Here is a 25422-nt window from a genome sequence, read left to right as displayed (position 1 = left end):
ATCATATTTACCAATACCAGGAGTAAATCAGTCCGCTAAACTGGGGGCTGCTGTGATTTAAAAAAAAAAAAAAATCATCATCAACATAAGCGCCGCAATTAGAGCCCGCGGGCCCTGGCCTTGTGCGCTGGACTTGGCCCGGCCTGGCTTGGCCAGGCCCGCAACTACTTGGGACCACACGCCCGACTGAAGCTGGAGGAGGCGTTGGGACTATTTGTTCACCTCTTTTTTTGCCGCCCTCAGCCTTGCAGTCGGTTCTAGCGCTGCCTCTCCAGCGCCTAGGCTCCCAGCTACCGGCTGAGCGTCCTGGGCTCACCGAGAGCTTGGCCAGAGCCGGGAGCAGCCGGGGTCGCGCACAGCCGGTGCGGCCCCAAGCAGCTGAGCCTTCAGAGTCGGCCCCCTGGCGCCCGAGGGGAGTTCTTCTCCCTGTGCCTCTTCTCGCTATCCAAACCCACCCCCGCCCCTACACAGACCCACACACACGATCTCTCACAGCTTGTCGTGTTGTTTAAAACAGGTGGAAGACCTCTGTAATGATATTATGCCTTTCAATAAAAATTTTATGAGGTGTATTTGATTATAGATTAATGTGTCCCTAATAAAACGGACGGATGGAGCAGCTCGAAGGGCCCCCTCCCCCTACCACACTCACACACGCCCGCGCAGCCACACACACCCCCGACGTGAGGCTAAGCGCACTCCACGGCCCGCTGGGTTAGCTGGGGCAGCCTGACCCCGCGGCAGCGGCCACAGCCAGGGTTTCTGTTTGCCCTCAAACTGCCAGCAGGCTGGCGAGTCGGCACCGCGCGGCCACTGGCGGCCAGGGTGCCTTGACTTCGCTAGGGCTGCTGGAAAGGCCCTGGAAGAGAATTCGCCATAGGGCAGAACCCAAATGCTAGCACAGGCCCAATCCCGCCCGTCGCCCCGACCCTGCCTCCAAGAGGCCAGTGTGAACCGCATCTCCCGGGGCAGGGCCGCTTTGACTGGTTGCCACTTAGAGGCCTCCAAGTGGATGCCGGAGATATCTTAAAAACGGCCTGGCCCTTGGGCCACTCTCTTCTGAATTCTCTTTCTTTCTTTTTTTTTTTTTTTTTTTTGCCTTCAGTGGTAAGGCTGGGCAGCCTTGAATCTGAGGGAAATGATGCCCATTGTCACTCCCAAATCCATGGTACAAAGCCTCGAAAGCCCGGCTGGGAGCCGAAACAAAAGCGGCCGGGCGCCGGGCGGCGGCGGATATATTTCTCGCTCTACAAGTTGCTTAGCGCACCCTTGGAGGGCTCCCAGCCCACCTCGAGCCCTAAAGGAAGAGGGAAATGGCTACTTATGGTCTGATTGATTGCCTTTGCCAATGGCTTTCTGATTTTGTTCCAGAGGAGCTGCCTTTGCTTGTAGCGCGGGTTTTTTTTCTCCGAGACCTGGCCCGCTCTCTACAGCTAATGGCGTTCCCCACATTGCGGGGAGTGGGGGAGAGAACGAAGAAGTTAAAATTGCCCACTCTCTCCTGCCCAACCAATGGAGGTCTGGGCAAAAGGATATCAGTGTTCCCAACCTGGCATTCATTTGGAGCCGGCTCTCTCTCACCCCTAGGAAATGGCTCCCCTAAAGGATTCTGTCTCGGAACTGGGGAAGGTTCTTGGTTTTGAAGAGGAAGTTAAAAACTCTGAGTAAATATGGAGTCTACCAAAAGCTCCCTTGATGAGGGCTCTAAGGCTTAGAGCCCCTAAATAGATTGAATTTAGGAAAAAAAATAACAAGAACGTGTTTTGTGATGCTGCTTGAAGCTGTTGGAGACTCCTTAAAACCTGGGATAACGAATTCTCGGTCAGTAATCCTCCCCAAGGCCTCTTCTCCCTTCTACCTGGTAGGACTAGATAAGTCTCGACTCTCTTGGGCTGAGGATCCTGTAGTATATATACTAGTGAAAGCTGGAGTTTTCCGAGCCATGGTGACGGCTGGAACACTGGACTTCATAGAAAGTCATGTTCATTTGCAAATTCTCTTCTAGTCACCCTTTGTACATTTTCTTGCTTCCCAGATACAGTGGCTCTAACCAGCATTTAGTAATTAAACAGAGGGAGGATTGACTGGGGAAAACCTTTCCTTCCTTTAAAAAAAAAAATCATGTGGGCGACAAAAAGGTAATGCTTGAGCATTAAAATCCTTTCACAAGGAAACTAGGGCAAAGTGGGATGGGAAAATTCACCCATCCTCTGCTTTGCTGTGGCCTGGCTGTCTTGAGCTTGGGATGAGGGTGAGAATGAGAGAATAAGGGCAGAATTTGGATCTGATGCAATGCTAAGCTGCTGCTTGTCCTTGCTCCTGCAAAGGAGGCCCAGCGGCTTCCAGGTGGGCAAGACTGGTTCCAACCCAGCCCTTGAAGATGGCACGCCAGCCAGAAATTGCCAAGACCCCACTGAAAGCATTAAAAAGAACACTACCAAAACCAAAGAGAGAAAGACACATAAGTGTGGAGCTTTGAGGAAAAAAGATCTTGGGCACAGGCTTACTTACTTACCAGGCTCGAGCTAGAAGGAAACTCAAACTACTGAGAATTCAATTCAATCACTGGGGGGTGAGAGAGAGAGGACTCCCCTTCTTTCCAACTATGGAAACAACACACATAGACTAGCTTATCACTCCTCATACCACTGCCAAATTTCAGGACCTTAGGCTTCCTCCAGCTTGTCTCTCCACATCCCTTCCCCTGCTCTCTATTCCTCCCATCAACTGCCCCAAACAAGCAGTTTAACAGGAAGATAATCTCACCAAAGGCTTTCGTTTCCACCATAACATATTTCCATTTCAGAAAGCAGAGGGAGCAGACTCATTTCCAGAATTTATTGCATTATACATGCGACCAGAACATGCACAGAAAGGACAGGTTGCTGTTGTACTCTACCAAACCACAGATGCATCACAAGGGAAAGGCTACAAGGCATAAGTCGTCAATATTCCATCTCACCAAGGACAAATACTAAATTCATTTGTGAAAAGATACATTATAATGTGCTTTTTGGTCCCCCTCCCCCCAAAGTTTGTGAGTTTTCTTAATCTTTTTTAAATATATATGTAATTTCAGAACTTTTAAGTACTGATGTATTCAAAATGTCATGAGCTCATGGACTAACCACACACACAGACCTTTTGTGTCAGGAAAAACATGAAAAAGTCACATTGCTGGATGGATGAATGGATTGATGCTCTACAGTTCCAATAAGTTAAGACCCAAATGAAAATGTGCAGTAATAGTTACCCTGCATTATGATGAAAAAAATAATAAATTATACGTGCTAGTTTTTTAATATATATATGTATATATACTCATAGGGATTACAGATCACTTGCAGCACGAACAGAATGACCCCAAAGTCACATTCTAGCAGAAAAACAAAACAAAAAACAAAGAGCAATAAAGGTTTTGTTTCCGCCTTTCCAGTCCTCCAGTACTGGGCCCTGGAACTCGGTGCCCCCTCTCCAATCCTGGCCTCCCACGTGCCTCGGACCTAAGAAAAGGTGAGGTTGGCGGTCAGTTCTCGGATCCGGTTCTCTCGGCTCATCTTCTTGAGTTTCATTCTGCGGTTTTGAAACCAAATCTTGACCTGCCTGTCGGTGAGGTTAACACTCTTACTGATCTCTAGGCGGCGCTCGCGGGTGAGGTACATATTGAATAAGAACTCTTTTTCTAATTCCAGCGTTTGGTGCTTAGTGTAAGGGCACCTCTTCTTTCTGCCACTCTTTGCAGTGAGCCAATTGCTGGTTGGAGTATCAGACTTGATTTCCTCTAACAAAATTAAAGGGAGAAGAAGAAAAAATATCAAGATTTTTTTTCTCCATCTGTTCAAATGTACCCTTGGCCATGACCCCGCTGGCAGCCAGGCCGCTTTGGGAAATACTGGTATTAAACATTACTTACATGAGGTGGGCCTGGAAGGGATTTGTAATTGTTGCCAGATTAGTTTAAATGCCCCAAATGACACGATGGGCGGGTACTCTCGCCCTCTGTGTCAGGGTTCTCTCTCAACTTTCTGACCTGCACAAAACATTAGTACAACGGTAAACTTCAGGATCTTCCCAGTAATATTCTAAACGGTCAGCTTATCACAAGGCTGGAGTGGAAGAAGTAAGCCATAGCCAGGACAAGCCTACCAACCCCACTGCTCCCTTAGATCCCCAAGTCTGCCACTTCTTCCCCACTTCTCCTAGGCAGGTGAGGAGCCCCACAGCCAGGTTGATAGGTGCTCATTCTCTTTCAAAACATAACCAAGGAACTGAATACACCTTCCCAGCCCTCCTTGGCATTGTTGTATTCCCCAGAATTTCCTGAATTTTCATGCCTTCTTGCCCTCACACAAAGGCATTCCCCCAGAAATGCAGCTTCTTAATGTGCCCCACCTCTGGGCACTGGGGGAGAGCACGGGGGCAGGGTTCCTTCTCAAAAAACCAGAGCCCCTGGCTCTTTGCCCTAGCCCAGCCCTAAGGCTGGCTCTGCTGGATGGGCCATGCGAATTCCATTCTCCCCGATTTCGCCTTTGCCCACTTTGCAAATGGATTGCGAAGCTTGTGGGACTTTCCCCAGACAAAGCCAAGGTTACCTAGCCCCGCAGAAGCAGGGAGCCCTGTTCCCCCCACCCAAGCGCCAAACAGCCAAGCCATCTCCTTCCTTTTGCCGCCCCCAAGCTCGCAGGATGCGGGGCGCACACACTTGAACACGAACACAGTGCCTTGGACCGCTTTGAAATCATCATTGGGTGAAAGGCAAGGCTGGGACTGCAAACCTGAGCAGGAGAAAGGAGGTTCTGGGGCCGTGTTTACCAGCCGCAGGTCTCATTTGTACTCTTTTGTTGCATTTCAGATCTAGCTCAGGAAAAATAAACCCGGCAAGCCCTTTCTCTGCCACGGCGCCATCGGCGTGGGGCCAGCACCAACCAGGAGGGCCAGGGCAACAGGGAAGAAGCGGGGACCATCTCGGGACTGAGATTGCCCCCTCTAAAAGCTGAGAGGAGCTGCACCAGCCAGTCGGCCCTGCCTGGGCTGCTGGGGCTCGACGCTGGGCACCCAGGTGCTCCCTCTCTGCCGGGCTCCCGGGCTGCGCGCCCCGCAGGGGTAGCAACTCTGTTCATACCGACCTTTGCTTTCCTTCTCCTGTACTTCGGGACTGGACACAGAGACCTCAGCCAGGCAGCTCCTCTCTTCCGGAAGGCCGCCCTTAGCCTCGGGGCTCTCCACCTGGGAGACTTTGGTGGGCTCCTGGATGCTCGCAGGCTCGTTCATCTTCTTTTCCATCTGCAGCTGGGCAGTCGAAAGCTGCGGCTTGGCCGCGCCGCGAGGGTTGAGCTGGAGCATGACTGTGGAGCTGCCTTCGGGGCTGTTATTGTACTCTTGGGTTTTCCCGGTGGCGTAGGTCTGACTCAGTCTAAAATATCCAGGGACAGGAACCTCGGGGTTCTCAACAGGACAGGACTCGGGGACCAGCCTTTGGTACGAAGGGACCTCGGCAGAAATGAGTTTGTTGCGCTTATCAGAATACATGCAGCAATTGGATTCTTCCTTAATGTTGGTGGTGAAGGAGCAAGTGGGGACTTGCTGTGTAACAGGTTGCTCTATTCGACAAGATCTGTTCGGGTCTGTCCAACTGTCTACTTGAGGTATATAAGGATGCACATTCATACCCATATTTTGGTGGTTCACTTCTCTTTTGGCCAGAGACGGGAGCAGTCCACAGGTTTGCATTCCATAGGTCCCCATGTCTGCGCTAGGTGGTGGCATGTACATGCTGGCGCTGCTCGAATAAAAACTGTCACTCCTGCAGGCACTGATCAAGGAATCTACTAAAAAAGTATTAGCAGCAGGAGAGCTGTTGGGAAAGGACATTTTGGGGAGGAATTTGAAGAAGAGAGATTGTGTCCTTTGTAGGCTGACATCTCTAGGAAAACATTCCCCGTGTAATTGTGGATGCCTCTGCCGACCACATGACAACCAAGCCAATGAGATTTGAAAATGGCCTTGAGCCGCAGCCTCCTCGCAGGTCACGTGCTCCAGAGCCCGGCCGGCTAGCCGCGTAAGTACGGACAACAGCGACATCTACTACGCGCCCGAGATAGTGCGCGCTGGAGACAACCCTCCCAGCACTCTCCGCCACCCGCCAGCTTTCCCCGGACTCGCTCGGCCCGCCCGCCCCATTTGCGTCCCCCACTCGGGCTTCTGGGCCCCGCCGGCAAAAGGAAAGTCTAGGCCGGAGGGGTTTCCGGAAGGACACGCGCAGGGAGGGAAGCCGAAGTGCGCTGGCGCCAGCACACAGAAGCATTTCCCCACGCACACACCCAGGTTCTGAGAACGCGCCCGAGAGGACCAGGGCCCGGGCGGGGGTGGGTGCCCAAGCTGTTTAATTTTGTCCTGGGCAGCCTGGGAAGGTGAGTCGGTTCCCCGGGCTCTGAGACGCCCACTCCAGGGGTACCCGGGAAAGATCTCTCGCGCAAAGACGTGGCCAAGGTATCCTTGCGAGCGTAGGCAAGAAGGGCCGCGAGGGCAGGGAGGCCACGTAGCTAGCCAGCCCCGGAGCCCCGAGGACCGACTCGGCCCCGGCGCTGTCCTTCTCTTCGGCCTGCCCGCCCGGGCTCCAGGCCCCTCTGTGCCCCAGTGGGATACCCGAGCCTTGGGCTCTCCGAGTTACCACACCCCAACCTCTGTGGGCCGGGCGCTGGGAGCTTTCAGACCGGAGACAATCACTCGCCGAGCAGTTTGCTCTCCGCGAAAGCGTCCCTTCTGTTCCCGGCGGAAGAACTAACTGAGGTTTCCCTCCCCACGCGCCCTGATAATAGAGGGCAAAGAGGAAGGAAGAGAGAAAATATAACATTTTTTTTCAAAGAAGGAGGAAAACTCTCGTCCTCAGACTCTAGAAGTTTTAGAAAACTGACTGGGCCAAGCAGGAGAGAGAGATGCAGAGTGTCATTTTGTTCTTCTGCAAAGAAAAATATGTTTTCCTTTTATGGATTTTGTAAAAGCATTCGTTTCTGACAAGTGCAAGGTACAAAAGGTTGTGGAATTTATTAATACATATTAAGAAGAATCAGGGCGATCAATAAAATTCTCATCTACATTCTTGGGCTACTTGGTAATTTTCTTGCTTCTGAGGGTTTTTAAAGAGTTATACCCGCTGTTGCCACACACGGGAAGATATTTTATTAACAAATCAATCGAGACTTTGTAAAGGATAAGATTAATAGTTAAGATTTAGCATAATGGCGTTTGCTTTATGAATTATTGAAAATTATACTATTGATTTTTCCCCTTCGCTACTAACCAAGAAGGTCAATTTTTGTTTTAACACAAATCGTCAAATATTAAAAGCTATACTTTGTCAGAAGTTGAGTTTTATAGTTTTGGACATTTCCTAAAATTATTTGACATGGATTTGCTTGGGTAAGGGGAGAGAGAAAATAAGGAGGTGAGGAAAGAACCTTAGTCCTCTATTTCCTTTGGTGAGGGAAAGTTCTATAAAGAGGATTTGCTTTGGGATTGTGGTGGAGCTCATTAAAGAACCACCACCATCACCACCATGGAAACTCGGAGTTTTACGAGAAACTTCTCCAACAACTTCCTCCCTCATTCTCCAGTTGCAGGAGGGCAACCAGCCCTTTGGAAGCTCCGGCCTCGGGGCAGCAGCGGGGAGCTTTAACCTTGATTTCCAAAGGCTTGCCCTCGTTGAGGGGCCAGGCCAGGGCGCTGGAGCCTTCCTCCAACTTCCGGATCCCCTTCCCTGCATCCGAGAGAGGAAAAGGGCCCTGCAAACTCTGATGATGAACCAGTTCTCTGTCCAGGAAGGAATCCGTGCTTTCTTCTCCCCACATTGCCCTGCCATGGGCTGGCCTTGGGTTCAGGCCCAGAGACTGAACTTGTGGGCAAATTGGGTTTCCACTTCAGCAGAACATTTCTCTGGAGCCTGATGCTTATTAAAGCATCTCAGCATTCCGTAGAACTTATTCCTTCACAAAAACCTTTTCCAACAAACCCTTTGTCTCCCATTCCCAAAAAGAATCTCCCCTGGCCCAGTGGAAACAGGGGGTGGACATTATTTTCGGCCTTGGGACGACTTCGCCTGTCGCCTCAAAGTGCCCTCGCCCAAACAATAACCCCTTTTAAAAAACTCCGCGGTGGCAATGAGACAGACCTTTTAAACCTTTACGCAGCTGTTCAAATACAACATCATTGTCAGGTTAAAAGCCGGGTGCCTCTAACTGCTCCGGCTATGGGATGCCGGCCGGCGAAGCCAGAGGTTTAAACATTATATTACCTCTCAAAAGGAGTGTCTGTTTTTAAGCTTGGGGGTGGTGGTGGTGCTGGTGAGGAAGGCAGAGGGAAAAAACCCCCCAACTTTTGACTCTAGTCTGCTAAGGTCCTGTTTAAAGCCAACAGCCACTGACCAGCATCCCCGAAAATTGCTTTCTCACAAGGCGGAGATCATTATCCCAGCCACAGATTAGCGTGCCCAGTGCTGGACAAAGTGCCCGCTACACGCGCTCTCGGCAGACGCCCTGACGCCAGCCTGGCGCTCCAGCACTGTCCCTTTGCATCTCGGCCGGGGAGCTACAAGGAACTCCGTATTCCAATTCTCCCTATCCTTTGTGAAAGGAAAGACTGTTCAATCTAATCAGGAATTTTATGCCCATCAAATGCCCTTTCATAATCTTTATTTATACATGAAAAAAACATCCAGGCTAAAAAACAGCAATTCCTCGCAAAGCGGGTAGGTCTGCGGTGAGCCAGGACAGGCAGGATCTGCCTTCTGAACTGTGGGCTTTTCTGTTCCAACTCCTGATGGCTTCGAGCTCAAAGTCACTCCCACATTGGATTTGGTTTTAAATAGATCTTCACTCAGAAAAAAAAAATGTGTTCCAGATATAATTTTGAATCTATTATCACAAAGTTATATTTTATTCTTTTTCAAATTTCTGCCTTCAGATCAGCTCCTTGAGGCCAGAGACTGCCAATATTTCGGAAAGATTTTATCATAGAAATCAAACACAATAATTTTAATACAAGAGAACAATCATGGCAGGGGAGGATGGAAAGTTTGCCTAAGACCCTAAGGCTAAGATGAAGCAAATGGAATGAAAAGGCAGTGGCTTTCAAGGACAGCCTTTATTTTGCTTATGAGTATTAACTGTAGCTGCATAGCCACTGTTCTCGATCATCTTTAGATCAGTGGGAACAGTTATCATTAATAATAAATCAATATTGCACCATAAAGGAGATGAATATCCCTGTTTGTACCAAGACATACTTCTCCCTGGCACAGCTCTTTCCAGAGAAAAATTAAAGGGTTGCTTTAGCAAGAAATTAACATTTGTAATCAAGAAATGGCTTGCATCTGCGCTCTCCTGTCACCAAGAAGAGCAGCAGCCGGGCCTGAGTGAACTTGGGGGCTCCTAGGTTCACCCTGAATTTGTCCCTGAGTGGCCTCAGAGCTATGGCACTCTTTGGGGCCAGAGTGGATGGAGACAAATTTTTAAAGCTGCTTCCCCAAGGCGCCCCTCTGGGTTACCCTCTGCATCTCTCAGCCAATGTGAAAAGAAATCAAGGGAGCAAATAAGGAGGCTAGGGAAGCCACCACCAACGTGACGAGGGTGTCTATGAAGATGTGCAAAAGAGCCAGCGGCCAGGGAACCTCTTTCCGTTGCAGACACAAAAGACTCCTACTTCGAGTATTTTCCCTCCACTTCAAGATCTGAAACCTTGGAAACTCAAGATATGTGTCCACCCTCTAAGAGTCCTATAGCCCTGAATGATCCTCCCAGAAGTCCTGGTCCAATCCCCTGGTCTTTTTTAGGCCCATCTTGGGTGCTGCCAGGAGGAAAGAAACTGCAGACCACTGAGCACTCATAGTCTGCAGAAGGCTGCCAGCCAAGGCCAAGAGCCCCGCACTCCATACCCACCCCGCCCCCAAGACCACATGTGCCTCCGCTCGAGCCACCTAAGAAGGGACGCAACGACATTTGGAGAAAGGGGTTCTCACCCCAGGTGGACTGAGGTCCGGGTTAGGTCCCAGGAAATGTCGCTTCACAATAGCTAGGCTGGACCCATAGTCTAACAGGCTGGAGCCGGGGTTGCCCACAAGGAACACCCACGCCTCTGGGTGGCACCTCGCAGGGGTGCTCATGGCGCCTGAGCCACCCCTGCAGCTGATGCCAGCTCCCAGGGGTGGACTCGGGTGGGGCCTTTTGGTCCAAGGCCGGGAAGGAGTCAGAGATAGTGGAATCGACCAGGCCGGCACTAATTCCGGGGGTTGTGTGAGCTTCACAATGAACTTCGGACAAGAAGGGACAGCCACCCATCCTTAGAAGCCCACTTCCCCGGAGCCCTCCCTTTTGGAACCTCCTTTTTGGACAGCGGATGGTGACACAGGCCCTCTTCAATGTCAGGGACTTTGCAAAAGGGTCAGGGAGGGGAGCTAGAACTGCACACGGCAAGAAAACTGCATCCAAGAGCTGGTCCCAAAATCAAACTCCTTGCTCAATGCCAGCAGGCGGCTTGGAAGGGTGGCCAGGAGTCTGTCAAATGCAAAGCCCATTTGCTTCAAATGTATTCCCCATTCCACAACGCTTTAGAGTATAAATGTTTCCTGGGACAGTTTGCCTCTGCCCGCGGCCGCATCGGCTCAGCCTGGCCTGGGCGCCCCAACTCATAGTCTTGCCTGCTCCTCCCGGTTGCTACCGGTAGCCCCTGGCGCCAGGCACGACCTGGGGGGAGGGGAGACTTCCTCTCCGAGAACGACCCCCTCAGTTCCGACGCGCCTCCCCGCCCCCCCACCCCTCACCCGCCTGGGACCACACTCAGCTAAGTTGCCGGCACCCTGATTTGTCTTAAACAAAGCCTTTTAATCATCCCAGGAGTTCGGAGAGCGCTCAAGGAGAGCGCTCAAGGCCGACGCAGTTTTTGGAAGGGGTTGTCCTATCCTCAAATCGCTCTCTGCGCTCAAACCAACAAGAATATTGATTTTCCCCTAATAATTTAATTACCTCGCGGTGGCATGACCTATTTCGAAATGCACACATTTGTCTTTTAAAAATCTCTCCTCGACACCACCAGGTTATAACAAGGTATTCTTTGCAACAGTTTTATCTTTAAGGAGACAACGATTAGAAGATGGTTTTTTCCAGAAATCTGGGTAGTTCCTTTTTCTCTGTCTTTATATAACTTCCCACACCTCAGGGTTGCTTAGACCAAACAAACAGCAAACATACACCTTAGCAGCCGCCTGTTTCTAAAAGGCTGAGATAGCCTGTTAGAATCCAGTAATGGAAAGATATTGTACAGGGGCCTCTGCGCCAAACGCGGCTTCTGGAACGTGAGCACGCCCCCGTGTGGCTCTCCAAGGCCATACAAACGGGAAATGGTATCTCTTGTCTAAGGTGGTGGACATAAAAGCTTGCTATATTTAGCCGCAGTTACAAAAAAATAAAATATGTAAATAAAGGAAGAGAAAACCAGTTTCGCTCCTGGAACGACCATACTACTAGACTAGGGCAGTGACATTTTAACGGACGCCCAGAAATGCAAACAAAGGAATCCCCTTCCGAACGAAATTATTCAATTGTAGGTTTTGTTTCTATTGCATCTTTCACCAGATTGTTGGACGCTTTTGAAAACAATACAAATATATTTTCTTTTGTTCCATATCATAGAAAGTGCAATAATGTTTTTGACAGGATGAAAAAATTTTAAATATAATGAAGGTGTAAGTCTAAATAGAACTTCTTTTTTCAAATGTCTGCTTTTAAAACGGAGGTTCTTCATTAGAGCAAAGGGGATTGCTATCTCTGACCTCCCCAAAAGCATCCCAGTATTTCCAAACTGTATTAAAAGCATTCTGTTAGACACTTTAACCTAACCAATATTTTAAAGTCAATTGCTATTGAATTACAAAAATGTTTGAAGGGAAATTAAGGTTATTGATCCTGAAATTAGGAATTTGCTTAGATTTATGGTGAGCCCCCATATGATTCTGTGTGGTCATAAATGTGTGTGGGGATCTGGATGTGTGTGAGCATGTGTGTGCGAGAGTGGGTGGTGGATGAATATCACAGAACCTTAAGGTGCCCAATTATTCAGAAAGGTTAAAGGTTATGACCTTGACATTTTGGAAGTTCAAAGGCATACACTTATGCACTTATGGTTTTCCTTCCCTCCGAAAGCTTTGGCAATTAAAAAAATTTTTGCATTTGGAAATGCATGCCTCTTTGGAAAAGGCATGGGGTGCTATCTTACGAATTTATTTATTTATTTATACTTTGGGCTTATGAGAGGTTAAGAGTCATAAGATTCATTTTACTCTTTCCAGAGAAAGAGAAGCTTTTCTCACTCCTCCAGTTTATTGCACATTGCGGAAATCTCTTTTGGGCCCACCAGAAGGTGTATAATATAACCCAATTAAGCTGTTTAGAACTTTGGCTTTTATGGTGTTGTCTAGACAGTTCAAGGTTTTGTAAACAGCCTAGCCTGGCCCTGCAACATAAAGTGCAGTGCAGCCCCCACCACATTCTTTAACTTGAGGGGATAAATGTGTTGAAGCTCTGGACCCTATTCCTGGAAGGGGGTTTATCTTTTCTGCTCCAAACCTGCTGTGACACCAGCAAGCACTCCAAGCCCTCTCAAACCACTGGTAACTTCCTTTTAGTAAACTTTTTTTTTTTTTTTAATGAAGGGTTCTAATTTTGGTTTCTTCTTTTAAAATACATTGGATTCTTGATACCTTGTTTAGAATGCATTTGGATTTTCTAACCAGTTTAATAAAATGATTTTTATTTTTTCAGAAATTCTAAGTTCACTAGACTGGGGGCGGGGGAAGGCAAGTGTTGCCTGTTAGGTTCCTGCTGCCCCAGCTTCATGATCTGGAGAAGACAGCACCAGGATCACATCTTCAATTCAGAAATTCACCCCTAAAATGATTTTTAAAACCAATGTAGCCTAGAAGAAGTGGGAGGGAACAGCTCTTGCTGTAGCAAAATTAAAAAGTATTTCACTTGATTTTCAGTTGCACAGGGGAAAAGATTTGGGACGCTAAAATATCCTAATCAGACACTAAACTTTTCAAAGAGGAAAATTCATACAGTGTATTGAAGCTGTAACCTCCATTTTACTAGAAACCATTTATTCACACAAAAGACAGGGACTCATGCCTTGATACGACAGACCAAAAGTACATTTCCCAGAGTTTAAATAATCTGCGTTCACCAAGGGGGAAGGACAGGGTCCCTTACACTCAGAACAAAAACAAGTACCTTGCAGCCCAGGCCTAACTCTCTACAGATCCCACAGCGTCCCCAGGGGACCTGGAGAGAGGGAGGGAGAACAACAGCACACTGGCGGTAAAATTGTAAAGGGACGTTTTGCATTTACCATTTTCCCCTTATTAGGATCCGTTCGGCCAAGTCCTCGGCCTCGTCCGCAGGCTGCAGTGGTCGCTGGGAGGTCCCGAGTTGACCGTGGGAAGGAATGGTGGAGTTCCACAGAGAAGAGGCGTCATTAAACCCAAGGACATTGGGCCTGCGGAAGGCAGGCTGGTGGGAAGGAGTATGAGTGAGTGGGGCTCGGGGGAGAGGGATGCTTCCTGGAGCTCTCAAAATAAAGGATTTCCAGTGAAATATTGCAGACGGTCTCTGTTCAGTTTCTTTTCCTTCATCCTGCGATTCTGGAACCAGATTTTGACTTGCCGGTCAGTGAGGTTGAGCATCCGAGAGAGTTGGAGTCTTTTCTCTTTGTTTATGTACACGTTAAAGAAAAATTCGCGTTCCAGTTCGCGGATCTGGTACTTGGTGTAGGGACAGCGCTTTTTCCGGGACCGCTGAGGGGCCACTGCAAGGCAAACAGACCCAGGGGTGAGAGAAGCCGCTGCCTGCCAACCCCCGCCCACCCTCCCGCCCAGGCCCGTGCGAGGGCCAGGCCTCGGCCCTTGGGGACGTCCCCTGCCTCTGCTGAAAGGCCCTGCCTGCGTCGCAGGGGATGATATATGGGCGGGCACAGGAGAGAGTGCGGGCGTGGACGTGTGTTCACACCCGGACACACACATACACCCAGCCTGGCACCGACGTGGGGAAGCAGAACGCGAGGCAGGCTCTGAGCTGGAACCCGAAGGGAGAGAAACATGAGCGCACCCGGGCATCTACTCGACTCTATCCGGCAGCGCGCATCAGCCAGAGGCTTGGATAAAGTCCAGTTCAAGGATCAAACTCTCCCCACCTTACCCCACGCCCCTTATAAACAGGATGCTCGAGTGTCCATACTCACAAATTGGCTTGAAATCTCTCCTCTATCCCTCATGGTCTCTAGTACACACATCCCAAACTGGGAAATAGCTCTGTGCAGCGATTAATGTCCTCTTCGAAGTCTACCTTAAGCCCACCTAAATTGGTTTCCTATCGTAAACACGCTTTACAACGGCCCGGGAAATCTTATAGGATGTATAAACCCCTTCGAACGCTTATAAAGTAGCACATAAAACGGCGCAAGCAGAGGGAGGCCCCCGCCGCCCCCCCGCGCTCGCGGCCCCCAGGCCCAGCCGCCCACCCCGCACTCGGTGCCTACCTGTGCCGCCGCTCTTCTCAGCCCCCGCCTCCCCTGGGGGACCCTCGCCGTCGCCCCCGCCGCCTTCTGCCGCCCCCTTCGGCTCCGGGCCGGGGGTCGCCTTGGTGCAGGGACTGCCCCCGCCGACACCGGTCACCGTTTTGGAATCGCCCTTGTCGGCAGCGCCCTCGGGCTGCGGCGGCGCGGGCGGCGGAGGGGGCTGCGGTCCGGCGAATGGGGGCCCGGGCGCGGCCTCATAGAACTGGTCGAAGCCCTGCGGCAGGATGCCGTTTCGGCCCACGGCGCTGTAGAAGTTGGAGGCGGCGCCCGCAGGACCGTGCGGCGGCCCGGGCGCGGCGCACACCGGCTCCGGAGCCTTGAAGAGCACGTCCGGCCGGCGGCCCGCGGGCGGGAGCAGCTCGCGCTGCATGGCCGCCTCCTCGGCCGCCGCCGCCGCCGCCGCCGCCGCCGCCGCTGCCGCGTAGTAGGGAGCGTAGCCCCCTGCGCTGCCGCTGCCGCCCCCGCCCGGGCCACCCCCACTGCCGCCGCCCCCCGCGCCGCCACCGCCACCGCCACGGTACGGCCACTTGGCGCGCTCCAGGCCGTAGTCGCGGAAGGCCACTTCGCGCACGGGCTGGACGTGCGGCGCCAGGTTGGAAGAGTAGGGGAAAGTCATCTGGCAGGAGGACGGTTGCGACAGGAAGGACGGCTTGCTGGCGAAGTCCGACGGGGCCACATAGTACGCGCAGCCGGGCAGGTACATGCTGGCTGCGCTCGGGCCGCACTCGTCAAAGTCGTTCATGGCTCCGCGGCGTGCGCGCCGGCGAGCCCCGGGCCGCTCCCCGCGCCGCCAACCTGAGCCATCGATTGCACAAGAGGCTTGGGCCAGGATCAACTAAGCAAAAATCCCCACCGGGCGCTGACGTGCAATTCATCTTGATTGATTCTGGTGGTAATTATGTCACGTGACGCCATGGAGAGAAATGTCCTTATATCTATATCAGCGCTCGCCAACACGCCCCGGGACGGCTCTTGGCGCCGAGACGCGCGCTTTGGGGGCGGATCGGTCTCCTCCTGCAGCCAGCTCTCCCTGGGAGCCCCCTCACCAGGCTGCTCCGCAGGCCGATCACCTGTGCGCCGCCGGCGGCTGCCACTGCTGGGTGCATCTGCCACCGCCCGGCTGGGCTGCCCGCCCGCGCCCGCCCGCCCGCGCCGCTTTAAGTACGCGGACCCAGGCCGGCGGGGAGGAGGAGGGAGGGGGAAGAAGGGGGAGGAAGGGGGAAAGAAAGAAGCTGAGAGCGGAGGGGGGAGCCCCAGCCCGGGACACAAGGGACTAGGTGTGAGGGTGTGAGGTTCCCATTCCCCACACCCCTTCCTGCAGCCGCTCCCTCCCCCGCGACGCCGCCACCCTCTGCAGCATGCCCGCCAGGAGCTTGTTGCTTCTCGTTCAAGGGGCGTGATTGCGCCTCTCTCGGGGCGCTAGGAGCCCTGATTTACATATTTCTCTACCAGGCGTGTTAACCTCGGAGGAACTTGGCTCTCTGCACTCCTGACCCTGGGAGCGCGAGTGCCAGCCTCGAAAAACCCACGCTAAAACCCTACCAGGAGCTCACTCCGCCTGGTGCCCACTCGCCCTGTCTCCCTCTCTTCTCCTCACTCTGTTCCGTCCTCCTTCCTTTCCCTCTCTGCAGTCTTGCCACTTCTTTCTCGCCTGTCCCCTCTTCTCTCACTCCCCTCTCTTATCTTCTCTTTCCTTCTTCCTTCCTCTTACTTTCCTGTCTTCTTTCCTCTATCTCTATCTGTCCCTTAGTACTTTCTCCTTTCTCCTAGCTGTGTGTCACAGTCTCTATCTTGCTCCCTGTCGCCTCTCTGCCTTTCTCTCTCCCAGTGATAGAGCAAAGAGGGTGTTCAGCCATCGGAGACACCCCATGGCCCTCTAGAAGTTGGGGGGGTATGATGAACAAAAGGATCTGGAGTCCTACTCGCAGGGTGCCCAGCCTCCGGCTCCCCCACCCCCCACAGTCACCATCAGAGACAAACCACTGGCGCCTCTGCCCCCCTTACTCTCTCTGCTTTCTGGCCTGGACTGGGACCAGCCCACCTCACATCCAGCCCCTTCCCTATGTCCGAATCCCGCCAAGGCCTAAACATCCGCAGCATCTCCCCTAGTGTCCTGCGGTGCCCTTGGGCCAGCATGCCTACTGCTCTACCCTCCCCTCAGGTCTGTTGGCTCTGGGGTGGGGGTGAGGTCTCTCCAGCTCTTGCCTCCTTGCCCTATCCCCTCTGTGCGACTTGGCCCTGAGGACCGCCCTCCTCCCCATCCACTAGCCCCAAGGCCTCACTCTCTTCCGTGGCCGCCGGGTCCCTCTGTCCTAGCCTGGGGGTCGAGGCGAGGCCTAGGCTCCAGCCTCCGGGATAGCCATCATTTTCCAATGGTAAAATCAGTCTCTCAGAAAGAAGCTCCCCCAAACCCAAATCCCAGAATCGAGGGCAGGAAGTTGCCTCTCTCCCCAGGATTCCTCTGCCCAAGCGATTGGAAGAACTGAGTCCTGGGCCTCAGCCCTACGCCCAAGGCAGGCGGCGCAGGCTGTGAAGCTGGTTCCCTCCCAGGTCCCGGCCGCTGCAGTGCCCGTGCAGTGAGCTCTGCCCACCATGCCGACAGAGAAAAGGCGGGTGATCAGAGCTCATATCTATTTTCTGGCCGATCTTCTCCCCCTTCCTCTTTTTCTCCTCCCTCCCTCTCTCCCTCCCACTCTCCCTCCTCCGCCCCTTCCTACCTCTGCTTCCCTCCGAATACTGCGCAAACAGGTCAGTGGCGACTGGAGGGCAAGGAGCCTCCCCCGCCCCCAAGAACTGCCCATCCTTGTGCGCACCATTCTCGCAGCTGGAACCCTCGTCCAGATTCCAGCCCGTTCCCCATCTTCTTAGCCCCGACCGCCAGCACTGTTATCTGCCTCCCCATCTCCATCCCCGGACCAAGCTTCTGCCTTTCGGGCTCGTAGTCGACGCCCCTGGATCTCGCTCCTAAAATGGCTCCCCGGACACTGTACACTGGCCCTGCGGCAGCTCAGGACCCAGGGCAGCGGCGGCGGGGTCCCGGGCCGGGTCTTTATGTGTCTGGGATACTCAAAATTCTCGCACCTTCTTTCTGCACGGGGTGCGGCGCAGGCAGCCTGTTACCCCTAAAGTAGAGCCTGCTGACCGCCTAAGATGGGAAATGAGGAGGACGAACCATTCAAGTTCAACGACATGGCGACGGCGGCTCAGGCTGAAACCGCGCTTTGGCGGGGGAGGGTGCGCCATCTGCAGCGGCGCGCGGGTGCATAGGGAAAAGGGGTAGCGGGCCCCTCTTTGAGCATTTGTACGGACACTTGCCCCCACATCCAAGCCTGGACATTCATTCTGGGCCCAACCCGCCTCGCCCTTTGGCCCCAGCTCCCTCCTCGATCTTCACCCCGAAACCCAAGGAAAACCGCAGCCTTCCGACCCCGCGAGTCCCGCTCGAGAACCTACCGTGAAAACCTCGGCGCTGTGGCCTTGTCCTTGCCTGCGCGGCCCCATTCGAAGGGCAAGGAGTGCACCAGACCCTCCCGGCACAGCCGGCAGCTTCTCGAGTGGTAGCTTTCCGCGCAGCGCCAGGACGCGATGCGGTAATTTTGAGCCACCCAAGATAAGACACTAACTTGACCTTAACTTTGTCAGGGCGCCCCTGGTATCTGGAGAACGTGAACAGACACTGTCTGGCAGCTCTCGTAAAAGCTGACTGGGGAAGGGATTCTGAGTCATTTCATTTATTGCCACTACAGTTCTGCAAGAAAGCTTTTCCTCCCTGCCAAACTTTAATTATTTATGCTCTTTTAGGAAACGAAAGGAGAAGAGAAACGCGGGGGGAAAACACCCAGAGCCAGTCCCTTCCTGTAGAGCTTTCGGAATGGGCTCCTTTAGTCAAGCGACTGGAGAACAAAAATGTGGGGAGATCACCTTTGTCCAAGGACTACTGGACAGGCGCCCTGCCCTCCCCCCACAACTAAGGTGGGTGGATGCAGCTGGGAGAGGCGGGGTGAAGGGGCACCCCCCAACATGAATATTTACAACGGTTCTGGATTACTCCTCCATCCTCCAGCCCCTTGGAAGCCTCCCCAGCCCGCCTCCCTTGGGGAGAGCCCCCAGGCCTTAAAAGTGTTTCTCATAGGCCCTCTGAGCTCGCAGCCAATTGAATGCCAGATGAAGCCGTTTTTTTCTTGTTTAAAACCCTTTTTCTTGGTCAAGAGGCCTGCAAGAACTACAGCATTTCTGAGGACGAATTTGTCTTTGTGTGAGGGACTGTTGAGCACTCAGATTTCAGCATCATTTCTCTCCAGCATTTGTTTTTATAAATTTCATCGTGGTTCCAAGTCCCTGTCAGGACATCAGCTGGGGAACAAGAGAAGACACCGCTGCCTTTATATTTGCACGGATCAGTAAAAGGGATAGATTTAAAAAACATTGCTGAAGCCTCACTGAGAGACAAGATTTTACACTTAGAATAATTTCAATCTCTTTGGGGAGTGGTTTCCATAAATATCTCCTCCTACCCCACAACTCAGGCTAAAAAGAAAGAACACAGTGGTATGCTGGAAAGAAATGGCCTCTCTGTGTTGTCTTAGGGCCTGGGTCTAAGTCTGGTTTCCTGGTCCTTTAACCTGCCTTGGAAACCCAGGGTCTCAGTATGGCCTCCGCCTTTGTTCCGATGTTTTGAGCTCTGGGTACCACTGCCTCCCTGAGCCCCACAAGATGGGGAAACATTTCTAAAGATAAGGTCTCCGAAACCTCTTGATTCCTTTTTTCCCCGTTGTGTTTTTCACAAGAGCTATTTAAAAGTATCTTTAAAGTACACATCAAATCTGCTTCAGAAAAGGGGAGTTGAAGCCACTGAATACTCAGTATTAGAGATTTAGCAGATCTGTTAATTGTTCTACTTGCTAAAAGCCAGTAATTCTCTACTTTCCATCTCTGAACTAGCTAGAGCTGGGAGTCTGCAAGAGAACGGTAAATACTCCGCAGGCCCTAGCTTTCTCTGCCTGAGCTGGAGGCTCTGAAGGCCTAGGGGGTGCAGAGGCCACATTTCCTAAGGGAGTCTGCTGGGCTCCAGGCAGAGATGCTTATATGGAGGTTTTCCACAGGACTAGCCTTTTTGAGAGAAGCTTGACCAAAACATGGCAGTGAGAGATGTTTTGTATTGAAATCTGAGGACTCTCATATCTTGGTAGCCCCCGTGATAACAGCAAGAGTCCAAGTTTGAGAATTCAGGCAAAATGCAGAAGCCCCAGCCTGCAACAAGATGAAGCTTTACTTAGTGTGTGAGACACATTTAAATCTGCCATGTTCCCCCCCACCTCCTTTGGCTATTTCATACACATCTTATTCATAGGCTTTTATTTACCATTTCCTGATTGATTTGGAAGCCATTTTCTCATTTAATGAATAGTCAATACCCACAGTAAAACCGCAACCAGGAAAGAAAAAACGAATTTCGTGGCCTGAAAAACATTAGGAGCGAATCACAAACATTTTGAAAATTCAACATCAATCCCTTGACAGCTTGGCTGGGTCCTGGATATTTATTTCCACTCAAAACATTTTATGTGTCTGATATATACAAGCTATTGTTTTTAACAAACTCAAAACAAAACAAAACATGCACGGTGACAACTATTAGCAGAGAAAATGCAATTAATCTAAACATCAACTGAGGTCAGGTGGGTTGAGGCTCAGGGCTCCCCGTGAGGTGCGCACTCTAAATCTAGGGTCTGGTCCTCCACTTAAAATAAACCATTGGACTTTGGGAAGGAATCTTCAACTCTGTGGCTGTTGTGCAGCTAGCTAGGAGTTGGGGGCGCTACTTCTCAGGAGAGAGAAAAGAAGCAGAAATGGTAGAAGTTTAGCTGGGGTCCTCGGGTTCACTGAAGTCAAGGTAAGACATTCTAGCACACCTAGAACAATTCCATCTGGCATAGAGGAACCCCACAAAGCAAGTCTAGCAGGGCCCAGGGACTCACAGCCTCCACTGGGGAAGGACAGAGATGGCTTCAGAAAGGGCACAGTGGTTGGGCCTCTGGTGTTATTGGCGGGTTCTGGAAAGGGGAATTTCCGCTCCAGAGCGAAAATGAAGGGCTGAGGATCTGAGCCCTTCAGTTCTCCTGAGGGGGGTCTCCTTCCTTGTCCACTGACTGCCCCATGAATGGTGGGGGAGCTTCATCTCCCCCTGCAGTGGCCCATTATTGTAATTCAGGAAAGAAAGATATGTTGTCAACACCTTTACCCACCTTGACAGAAAAGCTGTATTTATAGTCAGAATGTAGGACCCTCCACACCCCCACACACTCACTTCTTCTGCTCCTGGACATTTCCCCCTCCTGCACCGGCCTCAAAGTGGACTAGCAGCTCCTTACCAGAGCTCAGCTCTGGAGGTCCAGTTATAGAGTGCAGGGCTCTGGCCTAGGCATGTGTGAGGAGGTGAGAGAAGTGGGAGAATTTTACCAGTTTTGGCTGGGGATTGCAGTTTACCATGGCGCCCCAGCCTCCCTTGTCCCTCCATGGGAAGAAAGTATCCAGTCCATTTCGCCCATCTGGAGGGGCCAGTCCAGCCTGCAGTCAGAGGTGTCTCCGAGTTTGTCTGGCCACCCTGCCCCTCCATTCCTTTTCCGAAGGTCTAGGGTGGCTTTTGTCCTCCAGAATCAGCCAGGGCAGACAGGAGTGGGTGGTGGCTGCACCCTTTCCTGCCTCCAGAATAGAGATTTTAGCTTTGCCATAAGGGGCTTTGGCTGCAAAGAGACACAATTATGCCGGCAGCTCTTTCTGCTCTGCCCTGGGAACCTTCCTAAATTCAATTCCACTCTGAGCTCTAGCTAGGTGCCTGCTAAATGCAGAAAGAGGTGGGGAGAAGAGGAAAGGGAGACTAACCAGGTGAAAGCAAAACTCCAAGTAAAAGGGAGCTAGAGTGAGCCCCGGGTGTAAATGCCTCAGCCAAAAGCCAAGACAGGTGACCCCAGACCCCCCACTTGGAAAGTCTCAAGGCGGAGGTTGTGCTGCAACTCCCTCAGCCCCTCCGAGAAAGGGGAAAGTGTGGAGGCCCAACTGGCCAGGTCTCCAAATCTCCTGCTCGCTTCTGAGGCCGCAGACTGAACTGGAGAGTACCTAGGACCAGCAGAGGAGGAGCAGAAGGAAAAGCCCTAGTCCCAGCCATTCCTCTATGTCAGGCCTCGGCTCAAAAAGGCAGGCCCGACCACGGCCAGACACAGGGCTAGTATAGCGCCAGCGCCTGCTCGCGCAGCACCACTCGCTTCTTCTTCATACGCCGGTTCTGGAACCAGATTTTGACCTGCTGGTCGCTGAGGTTCAGCCTGTTGGACAATTCCTTGCGCTTCTGTCGGTTGATGAATTCGTTCAGGAGGAATTCGTTCTCCAGCTCCGCAATCTGCTGCTTGGTGTAGGGTTTACGCTTCTTGCGGGCCCTCCCCGGGGCCGGCCCCCACGATAGGCCTGCAACACAGCCCCAACCCAAGTCAGCCCAGCCCGCTCCCTGTTGCCTGCCCGCCCCCGAGGCTCCCTCCCCTTACACACTCTCCCCTGCACCCCACCTCCCATTCCGGCCCAGAATGGCCCGGGGTGCATGGCCACCGTTTACCGTCGGGCAGCGAAGGTCGCAGGCAAGAAGCGACGCCCGCTGCCTGCACTGCCATGTTCAAGTTGAGCGGGACCTTGGCGTCGTCCTTGAAGCCGGCGGCGCAGGGGGTCCCCTCGAGCAGGGCCGCAGAGCCTGACGCGGCACGGCCCACACCCGCGTAATCGTACTTGGCTGCTTTGAGACCAGCGGCGGCGGGGGCCAGGCTAGACTCGGGGGCAAAGGGCGGTCGCGCACGGCCACGTTCCTCAGGCCCCACGGCCCCGTCGGGAGTATAAAACTTGGCCTGCTCTTCGGGTCGGTCCTTGGTGCCCAGGGGCTGCAGGCCAAGAGGCCCGGAGCCAGCCAGGTAGGGCTGTGAGAAGCTGCCGAAGGCGGTGGCACTGGCAGGCTGCGCTGGGGCGCAGGAGGCGGGCGTGGTAGCCCAGGGCAGCGCGCCGCGCGGGTATGAGATGGGGGGAAGCGTGGCCAACTGGCCTCCATTCGGCCGCAGGTTGGAGAAGTAGAAGGAGTCAGGCGACTGCAGATTCAGAAGCGAGCCTACATAGCCCGCTCTGTAGAGACTGCGCTCACACATCTCCAACAAAGGGCTTCGGCTGTGCTCGCAGCAGTATTTAGTTACAACCGGGAATAAGAGGACAGGCTCAGACGATTGGACGAAACTTTGCCTGCAGGTTCTTCAAAGCCGGTCATTTCAGCACCGCCTACATCCCCCGACCCGTTTCCCCCCCTTCGGGGTATTATGATAACACCCGCAATATTCGATGGCGAAGGCCAAGGCTGCCAGGCAGAGCCAGGGGCACGTTGAAAGAAAATAAAGCCTCTGTGAGTTTCATGGCACAGTGTCAGGAGCTGGGTGCATCAGGCATAGGGTATCTTTGCCCAGTGTCCCTTGGGACTCTTCTTGGCCTTGATTGGCTTTGCACTCTCGTTTTCAGCTGGCTACCGGGGCCAGGCTTGCTTCTACCAGCTTTTAAGTTGCAGCTGAGGCCTTTTCCAGTACCCAGGGACTCTCGGCTTGCCCAGAGATCTCATGGTTTGGTGGGGCCATCAGCTAGGCTCTTAGACCTGAGCAATGCTACTCCTACCTCGTCCCTTTCTGCTGCATCTCTCTGGAGAGGACTGTGCTGGCGATATGGCCACAAAGATCCCCGCGCTGCCTGAGCCCTGGGTCCCGGGCTGCAAGCATAATCTGAGAAGTTTGCTGATTGAGGAGAGAAGTGCATCACAAATTCTGCCCAAGTTTGGCGCCCAGGAAGGAAGCTTCACACCACGCCTGGTGTGCTTCTCCGTGGTCAAGCCCTCTGCTCACAGTGAAGTCTCCATCCAGGTCCAGGGAGGCCGGGACCGGGTAGCTTGATTGGCCAATCGTGGCCGAAGGCTACATTCCTTTTATCTCCAGGAGTCACCTTGGCGACTACATCCTGCAAACCAGAATTCCAGGGTGTTCATCCACGCTGTGGCCGGCAGATCAGGAGGAGCTCCCCGACCTGGTGTGGAAGGAGAGAAGAGGCAGAGCCACCGGGAACAGTGGGACACACCGAGGGACAGGGCTAGCAGCATTCCTCCTCTCAGCGCCTCCAGGGGCGCAGGCAGCTGGCGGATTCCGGGGTCTGTAGAATAGGGAGGTGGGCGGGGCAGCGCTCCATCGCTGGTAGCAATGTGGCAGTCCCACGCGTAGGCCCTCCAGTCTTGTCTGGCCAGAGGGCTAGGGGTCCTCCCCTCTCCTGCCTTCTGCCCAAGACCTCCAGCGACCCCGTGAGCGGAGCCCGCCCCAGTCTGCAGCCCGCCTCGCGGTCCCTGAGCCAAGCTGGAATTGGTTAGACCGCCAGCTCTGGCACAGAGACCACACAGGCGCCGCCGGAGGGCAAGGCTGACCACCGCGCTGCGACTTTATTGTGTGAGTTATGGCGACCAATTGGGCGGCTCTGGGGAACGCAATCGGCCTCTTCCTCCCGCTCTAGGGCGGGGGTAGGGGGTGGGGGTGGGCAAGTCGGAGGCTTCTCAGGGCTCTGTCAGAGTTTCCTTAGGAGCTCAGACTTAGAGACGCATTCCACTTCCCGTCCTTTCGTGGGAGTGAGAGTAGACACAAACTGCAACCTCAGTTCTTAGTGAGAACCCAGGCTCTCGCTTTTGGAAACCCGCCCTGTTTTCGAGGAGCGACAATCTCAACAGGCCCGAAAGCTCAAGCTCCATGGGTCTCTGCCGTCTCCTCTACTCCTGTCTCAGTAAACAGCGATTCTCCGGTATTTCCAAGTTTACGCCGGACCCTTAGGCAGCCGCACCTTGTAGCTGCAGTTTGCCTCGCGCGACTAAAGACATAAAGGAACTAAGTGAGAAACAGAAAAGTCTAGAAGAACAACTAGACTCTCTTGATTTCTCCTTGACTCAGAAAGGTGCCCAGCTGCCCACCTCATCTCCTGGGTTTATGATTTCCGATATCCAATAATCAAAGTCGTATGCGTGGAGCTGGGAGCTAGAGTTAGGGAGGAAGGGCGGTAAGGAGGGAGGGGGCAACAGACTTGACTGGTGAGCTGCAGAATGGGAAAGGTTGATTTGGCCACGGACCTAAACAGCGAGCTCTGCCGATGCCGCCAACTGCCCAGGAGATGGCGAGCGAGCTCCACGCCTGGCGAGGCGCCGCTGCACGGTCAAGATCAACAGTGAAGGGCAGCGCAGCCGGCCTGGGGTCGCCAACCCAAGCGGTCACGGCCCGCTGCCAGGCGCGGCTGAGCGTCTCGAATAGCTGAAGATTGTGGCGGCAAGTCTGGCCGGCATAGCAGAGCCAGAAGGATCCGGCAGGCTGCTAAACACCGGGAAGAATCGCCGCCGCCCCTTTGTCTGGCGGTGCGTCCCAGCTCCAAAGCCTCCTTCCCGTCTTGAATCACGCGCAGAAGCGCCGGCCTTGATTCACCACCAGCGGCGCTCGAAACCGGCCAGGTTTCGGAGGCGCTCTCCTTGCGGCCTCTCAGTCTGCATCCGAAGGAAAGGCCTCTCCCCGAAGCTCCCTTCGCCTCGTGGCTTTCCGCAGGCCTCCCTTCCAGAGCTTCGGCCACCAACCGGCTACTCTCCTCCCTCTTCAATTCGGAATATAAAAGGAATGCATATTATAAATAACAACGTCTTCATCTGTTACTGATTTAGCCGTCAATTCAAATTCCAGCGGAGAGCGTTTGAGCAGTTTTAATCTTAAGCAAACC

General features: G+C 53.0%; 3 protein-coding genes across 7 annotated transcripts; all 3 read right to left on the bottom strand.

The window, feature by feature from the left end:
• Nucleotides 1-15: 15 nt before the first annotated feature.
• On the bottom strand, nucleotides 16-18662 carry HOXD11 (homeobox D11). Of its 5 annotated transcripts, XR_005651321.1 has the most exons (4): nucleotides 14581-15902; nucleotides 13396-13851; nucleotides 3914-4030; nucleotides 3689-3781 (listed from the first exon to the last, which is right to left on the bottom strand). XR_005651321.1 is itself a non-coding variant. In XM_039855753.1 (2 exons), exons 1-2 carry the CDS (start codon nucleotides 15359-15361, stop codon nucleotides 13616-13618), a joined length of 1017 nt encoding a protein of 338 aa, XP_039711687.1. In that variant the 5' UTR covers nucleotides 15362-15902; the 3' UTR covers nucleotides 11637-13615. The 5 variants fall into 5 exon arrangements, 1 of the variants encoding a protein (XP_039711687.1); XR_005651322.1 differs by lacking the exons at nucleotides 3689-3781; nucleotides 3914-4030 and adding an exon at nucleotides 16-50; XR_005651319.1 differs by lacking the exon at nucleotides 3914-4030 and having other exon boundaries at nucleotides 3656-3781.
• On the bottom strand, nucleotides 2824-10653 carry HOXD10 (homeobox D10). The gene is made up of 2 exons (XM_039855751.1): nucleotides 5127-10653; nucleotides 2824-3781 (listed from the first exon to the last, which is right to left on the bottom strand). The coding sequence occupies exons 1-2, from the start codon at nucleotides 6079-6081 to the stop codon at nucleotides 3504-3506; spliced, it is 1233 nt and encodes a 410-aa protein (XP_039711685.1). The 5' UTR covers nucleotides 6082-10653; the 3' UTR covers nucleotides 2824-3503.
• A 1482-nt stretch (nucleotides 18663-20144) lies between the features above and the next one.
• Nucleotides 20145-24129, bottom strand: HOXD12 (homeobox D12). The gene is made up of 2 exons (XM_039855590.1): nucleotides 22226-24129; nucleotides 20145-22080 (listed from the first exon to the last, which is right to left on the bottom strand). Exons 1-2 carry the CDS (start codon nucleotides 22797-22799, stop codon nucleotides 21842-21844), a joined length of 813 nt encoding a protein of 270 aa, XP_039711524.1. The 5' UTR covers nucleotides 22800-24129; the 3' UTR covers nucleotides 20145-21841.
• Nucleotides 24130-25422: the final 1293 nt, after the last annotated feature.

The sequence above is a fragment of the Pteropus medius genome, unplaced genomic scaffold (assembly GCF_902729225.1).
Source record: "Pteropus medius unplaced genomic scaffold, Ma_sr-lr_union100, whole genome shotgun sequence".
Lineage (NCBI taxonomy): Eukaryota > Metazoa > Chordata > Mammalia > Chiroptera > Pteropodidae > Pteropus > Pteropus medius.
Note: the sequence above shows the minus strand (reverse complement) of the source record. Positions and strands in the feature narration are given on the sequence as shown.

What these genes read in the sequence shown, in the direction of transcription:
- HOXD12 (XM_039855590.1), bottom strand. Translation starts at nt 22,799, where the DNA reads ATGTGTGAGCGCAGTCTCTACAGAGCGGGCTATGTAGGCTCGCTTCTG. An exon ending in GCGACCTTCGCTGCCCGACG is followed by an intron (nt 22,081 to 22,225) that starts GTAAACGGTGGC and finishes GCTGTGTTGCAG; the next exon opens with GCCTATCGTGGGGGCCGGCC.
- HOXD10 (XM_039855751.1), bottom strand. Translation starts at nt 6,081, where the DNA reads ATGTCGCTGTTGTCCGTACTTACGCGGCTAGCCGGCCGGGCTCTGGAG. An exon ending in ACAGGAGAAGGAAAGCAAAG is followed by an intron (nt 3,782 to 5,126) that starts GTCGGTATGAAC and finishes TAATTTTGTTAG; the next exon opens with AGGAAATCAAGTCTGATACT.
- HOXD11 (XM_039855753.1), bottom strand. Translation starts at nt 15,361, where the DNA reads ATGAACGACTTTGACGAGTGCGGCCCGAGCGCAGCCAGCATGTACCTG. An exon ending in TGAGAAGAGCGGCGGCACAG is followed by an intron (nt 13,852 to 14,580) that starts GTAGGCACCGAG and finishes TTTGCCTTGCAG; the next exon opens with TGGCCCCTCAGCGGTCCCGG.